The sequence below is a fragment of the Bos mutus genome, chromosome X (genome assembly GCF_027580195.1).
Source record: "Bos mutus isolate GX-2022 chromosome X, NWIPB_WYAK_1.1, whole genome shotgun sequence".
Taxonomy (NCBI): domain Eukaryota; kingdom Metazoa; phylum Chordata; class Mammalia; order Artiodactyla; family Bovidae; genus Bos; species Bos mutus.
Window position 1 is genome coordinate 4825980 of NC_091646.1, and position 6256 is coordinate 4832235.

The 6256-nt window shown below is 47.0% G+C and overlaps 1 protein-coding gene across 1 annotated transcript; it reads left to right on the top strand.

Annotated features, from left to right (window-relative positions):
* Nucleotides 1-3565: 3565 nt before the first annotated feature.
* Nucleotides 3566-5938, top strand: LOC102282386 (DDB1- and CUL4-associated factor 12-like protein 2). The gene has a single exon (XM_005903294.3). The coding sequence runs from the start codon at nt 3566-3568 to the stop codon at nt 4955-4957; it is 1392 nt and encodes a 463-aa protein (XP_005903356.2). The 3' UTR covers nt 4958-5938.
* The last annotated feature ends 318 nt before the right edge of the window (nt 5939-6256 follow it).

Consider the following 6256-nt stretch of genomic DNA (forward strand, 5'->3'; position numbering starts at 1 on the left):
TCAGTGCCTTTGTTCTGAGACAAATAATTTAACAATCAAGCTTCTGTTCATGATACCACAGTGAAATAACCAATCTTCTCCCTAATTTTAAATTGGTAATCTAACTTGCTTTTTAGCTAGACAGATCCTTTTCTTTATTCATAGATTAGAAAGGTGGACAGACACAGTTGATAAAATGACCCAGGAGGCTGAAAAGCACCATATATAAATATAGAGAGATAAAAAGATATAGATGACAATCCCACATAACTTGTTTGAATATATGTAATATATAGATCAATGCAGATAGATATCTATATTGACATTATATATATATATAACATCAAGCAAGTTGTGTGCCAATATTACAAATCAAATCCTTCACTTCCCCTGCTCAAGTAATTTGATTTTGAAATATCTTACTTGTAATTTTTTTGATATTTAATTTTGTTTTCTCTCCTTTGTTCTTTTAGTTTATCAATAGTAAAAGCAAGTTTTACAAACCATTTAGTGTATATCTGGAAGGATGTGATGAAGGGGAAGAAGTACTGATCCCTTGAGGAGTTTACAATCTGATTAAGAAAATAACATTTAAACGGATTAAGTGATTAGAGAACAGGATGAGACAGTGCCCTGAAACCATTCATATAAGCCCCTAACCAATGGAGGGGAATCTGGTGTAGGGAAGATAGGTGAGGCCAATACAAATTTACTCAGAGATATGTTAGTAGCACAAAGAAATAATGTATGTACAAATAGACTAGTAAGGACTGACAAGATGTTGTCATACATACAGTGGCTCTCACAGGTAACAAAATATAATGGAGACCCTGATACTCAGAAGGCTATGCAGACATCTGAAATTTTATCTTCAGGCCTTTACATCTACTGCTTTAACAGTAAATGCACTTTAACAATAAATGTGTGTAAACTTATATATTACCAGACATTGCGTTTTCCAAAAAATGGAAGCAATCAAATGTAAATAAAGGTTCAATTTTGTAAACTAAACAAAACTGTAAATCTCTCAACATAACTTGGCTCTGGTCTGGAAGCTTTACATCTTGAAGTGAAAAGCTCAAAGAAATCTGATAGTATAGACATAAATAAAATGTGTTTCATGTATTCTAGATGAAATTAACACAACTCATTTACAAATAAAAAATAGTAATCTGTACATTGTCTAAAAACACATCACTATACATAAATACTGCATATTTATATTATCAAAAAAGTAGAGAGACATAATACTAGGACTATTTATATGGGCGTTATTTTTACCAAACAAAAACCAAACAAATGTAGGCATATGTTATTACATTTTATAAATATTATTTTAAAAGAATTTGTAAAAGAAAAAGTGTTTCAGACATTCTATTTTTGCCTTTAAATATCCTATGAAAAGTGTTATACATAATTTGCATTCAATATTTATTCATGCATTTTAGAAATTGTGGCTGTCTTTCGAAAGTGCACAAGATGCAACAACTGTAAAATTTCCATGATGGGGTAGTTGACATGGTTTTTAAAGGGATAGAAATAGAAAAATTGTATTTCTAAAATAATGAGTAGTTGTTATTTACTCCAAGTAAAAGCCTTGGAGTCAGACAGGGATTCACAATCTGACTTTTCCATTTACAAGCTGTGTGACCATGAGGGAGTCATCATTACTCTTTCCAGGCCTCAGTTCTCTCATTTTAAATTATGGCTATAAAAATAGAACCTACCTCACAAAGTTATTGTGAGACCGAATGCACATAAAATATTTGAAGTGTTTAGCACAGCCCTCCAGCACATGACACAAATACACTATCAATAAATGTTAGTTGTTATAAGAATTATTTTTACAATTGAAATATATCTGTATTTATCTACATATATGTGTGTATACATATATATGTATATATATTTTTTTCCAAAATGTTCAGCCTATTTTGTTCTACCACAACAGGAAAAAGTATGCCATGAAGTCTTATTGTATAATATCCATTTTTATGAGGTGGAATCAAAAAAAAAAAAAAAAGGAAAGCATTATGGTGTTATGGTAGGTTAAGTTAAAGGAATTTGCAATCAGTTATTCTCTAGCAATGTCAGTTCTAACTATGAAGTTGTCAGCACTCTTTTCATTGTCAGGTCTCTCCCTATCTACCATCCTCACCCACCTCCTGATATAGCATTAAACATGGAGAGGAATATGAGGGAGGAGTGGGCATTGTGACTTTCCATTTGGACTGGAGTGGTGGGAAGGATCCACGGTCGATAGTTAATTCACTTCCCTTCCCCAAATGCACCCACTGAGCAAACATGGCTAGATAAGATTGGGGTGAGTGCAGAGTTGGTTTCGGCCGCCAGCCACGTGTATCTCTGCGTAATTGAGCACGTCTGGACATACCGCTAAACCTATGCTCTGAATTCCTGTTCTCCATCATTGTGTCTATGTGGTTTTATCCTTCTGGAAAGTTCTTCATTATCTGTGCTTCTGGAAATCCTGTACATCCCTCAGGCCCTGCCCCAACTTCCCACCGGGCCTCTCACACATGACAAGACTCCACCTGGGATCCCCAATCCTGAAGCTTCAGTCTCGACCACAAGACCCTAACCCCACCCAGGCGGGAGGTGGAGCCTGGGGAATTACATTTGGAATGCACCCCTGAAGGATGCTGGTGCCTGAGCTCAGGGAACTCAATTTGAGAACCCTGGGGGTGGGGTGGGGGTGTGGAATCGGTTGAACATTTTTAATAGACTTCAGTAGAGTGGTCAAACAAGAGGGGCCACAGACAGCCCTAATGGGGAGGGTCCTTGCCTCTGCCAAACACCACTATCCCTGGTCAAGTTCACTAACTGCAACAAAGACGTTCCACAAATCGCACCAACTGCACATTTGTTTCAACAGATAACTTTCAGCGCTCCTTCTAGCCTCATACTTGACTGTACTTTAGCTTTCAGAACTATTTCAGTAAGGATTTTATGAAGGTTAGTTGGTTGTTGCTGTCCTGAGGGTCGTGAAACTCCCCAAGTAGGCGATCAGGGGGCTTGGGCAGGCAGTATTAGATGTATCTGCTCGGAGACCGCTAGGGAATACCAGAGCACTGGTCCTGGGTGAGTCTCCCCCGGCGGCGGCTCCATCCACCCCTCCCTCCTGCCCCTTCCGACCCCTCCTTCCTGCCCCCTTCCGACCTCTCCTTCCTGCCCCCTTCCGACCCCTCCCTGCCCGGCGCGTGCTACCCTGCACCCCACACCCGCCCCTCCGGCGGCCTCCGCCCCCTCGCCCTCGCCCCCAGCGTCGTCCTTGTCCCACACCGACTTCGCTCCCGCAGCCCTCGCCGCTGGCCGCACTTCCCGCCCTCGCCTGGATCCACGTCGCCGCCGCCCTCGCTGCCGCGCGCCGCCCCGCGCTCCGCTCGCCTGGCCGCCTCTCCTCGCCGGGCCGCCCGCCCTCGCCTCCGCCTCCGCCTCCGCCGCGCCCCGGGCTCGGTCGGCTCCGCGCCCCTGGCCGCCTCGGCCCCCCGCCGACCCTACCGCTGCCACGGCCAACCCGGGAGCCACGCGCCGCCGCCGCGCCGCCTCCACCCGCCCGCCGCCCGGCATGGCCCCGCAGCAAACAGGTAGCAGGAAGCGGAAAGCGCCCGCGCTCCAGGAGGCCGCCGCGGGCTCGTCGTCTCAGGTCTCCGCGGCGGTGGACGGGGACGGGCCGCTGCCGCTCAAGAAGCCCAAGCGGCCGGCGGCGCCTCGCTCGCTGGTGAACTACCTGAAGGGGCGCGAGGTGGGCGCGCGGGGCCGCGCCAGGCTCCCGGGCTTCGATGGCGAGCTGCGCGGCTTCGCGGTGCGGAAGCTCCCCGAGCTGCTACGGGAGCGCGAGCTGTCCCTGGGCACCCTCAACAAGGTGTTCGCGTCACAGTGGCTGAACGCCAGGCAGGTGGTGTGCGGTACCAAGTGCAACACGCTCTTCGTGGTGGACGTGCAGTCGGGCCAGATAACGCGCATCCCCCTTATGCGGGATCGCGGGCCTCCGCCGGCCCGCGCCCAGCCGGGCTGCGGCATCCATGCCATCCAGCTGAATCCCTCCAAGACCCTGCTGGCCACCGGGGGCGAGAACCCCAACAGCCTTGCCATCTACCAGTTGCCAACGCTGGACCCCATGTGCCTGGGCGACCGCCACGGCCACAAGGACTGGATCTTCGCCATCGCCTGGATGAGCGACACCGTGGCCGTGAGCGGCTCCCGTGACGGTACCTTGGCGCTCTGGAAGATAGACCCCGACATATTCCAGGGCAGCATTGCCTGGCACAGCGATGCAGGGCTCCCCGTCTACGCCCACATCCGTCCCCGGGATGTGGAGAACATCCCCAGGGCCAGCACCAACCCCAGTAACCGCAAGGTGCGGGCCCTGGCCTTCAGCGCCAAGAACCAGGAGCTGGGAGCCGTGTCCCTGGACGGTTACTTCCACCTGTGGAAAGCCCGGAGCACCCTGTCCAGGCTGCTGTCCATCAGGCTGCCCTACTGCCGAGAGAACGTGTGCCTGACCTACTGCGATGAGTTGTCCCTCTACGCGGTGGGCTCCCAGTCCCATGTCTCTTTCCTGGATCCGCGGCAGCGCCAGCAGAACATTCGGCCCCTGTGCTCCCGCGAGGGCGGCACGGGTGTGCGCTCCCTGAGCTTCTATGAGCACATCGTCACCGTGGGCACCGGCCACGGCTCTCTGCTCTTCTATGACGTCCGCGCGCAGAAGTTCCTGGAGGAGAGGGCCTCGGCCAGCCCGTACTCCTCTCCAGGGCATGCAGGGAGGAAGCTCAAGCTGACCTGTGGCAGAGGCTGGCTCAACCATGATGACCTGTGGGTGAACTATTTCGGTGGCATCGGCGAGTTCCCCAACGCGCTCTACACCCACTGCTACAACTGGCCGGAGATGAAGCTCTTTGTCGCTGGCGGCCCTCTCCCTTCAGGCCTCCATGGGAACTATGCAGGCCTCTGGAGCTAAGGATGGCCGCCCTGTCCTCAAAGTGCCCAGATTTACCTTCCAGTCCCCTCCCACTTTCCTCTTTCACTCTGTGTTTGTGCTTTTGACTCTGTGTGGCTTTTATCTTCCAGGGGGAAGGGGTCCAGTTTACCTCTGCTTAGTTTATTATGCAAAGAGAGAGAAGGCAAAAGTGGTCCCTGGGGCAATCAACACTTGGCTTTAAGATTTTTCTGCACCTCCTCCAACCACCATCTCTTTTGCCTCTCACATAGAATTTTGGCTAATCCTTAATTGTGTTCTCATTGAATGACTCACACATGCTTTCTCTTGGCTCACACAGTCATGGTTCCTACTATAATTCACTACTTTAGTTTAATCAGTGTTTCAATAGTAACTTCAGGTCTTTTACACATTTCAGATATATTGTGTTTCTGGGAAATGTGTGCTATAAAGTGTCTTTTGGGCTGATCTGAGGAACTACCCATCATATAACAGAGCAGGTTTATAGCCCTACTCCAATTAGAAAATTCATTTCAAGTTCTAGATTGTCACCATTTGGGGTATGTTTCATTTGGATGTTGGAAACTGTGTTTGTTGTTTGTATATTGTCGGTGTATAAAATACTTTAAAATATGTTCTCTTTTAAAAGAAATCTTATAATTATGTTCATCCTATTAATCACAATTTTGATTATTTAGTAAAAAATTTAAGCATCAGTACCCCCAGGCCTTCAGTCCTCTTGTCTAAATCCGCTATATTATGGCCTGCTTACTTGGGTAGTATTTATGCTACAAATTTTAGAGCTAATCAGAACTGACCTCTATGTGGCAGGACAATCAAGGAGGTACTTTTTGCGGTGAACATTTCTTTACATTTTAGGTAACACTATCCAGGCAGCCATTTACAGAGGAAGGCTGACTGTTGTGTTCAATGTAGGTGGTGTTGACCATATTTTATTGTAAATGTGGATAAGCCTTTTATCTGGATTGAGTATGTGGTGTACTGCAGGAAAGAAAAATAAAGTATGTTCAGCATTTTGGCAATTAAGTGCTACGCTAAAGTTTCTGAATGCTTAAACATATACTTTATTTTTTCTTAATTGTCCTTCTAGGAATTAAAGTCAAAATCTTCCAGAAGAGAAACAAGGTGAAATATCACCTATACACATAGTACTCTGTATGTTTGTTTTTGAAAAGCACACTTATGCTATTATCTTGGGTTAAAAGATTCAGTGACATCTTGAATACCTTCAGGTCAGTTGCTCAGTCATGTCCCACTCTTTGCGACCCCATGGACTGCAGCATGCCAGTCTTAAATACT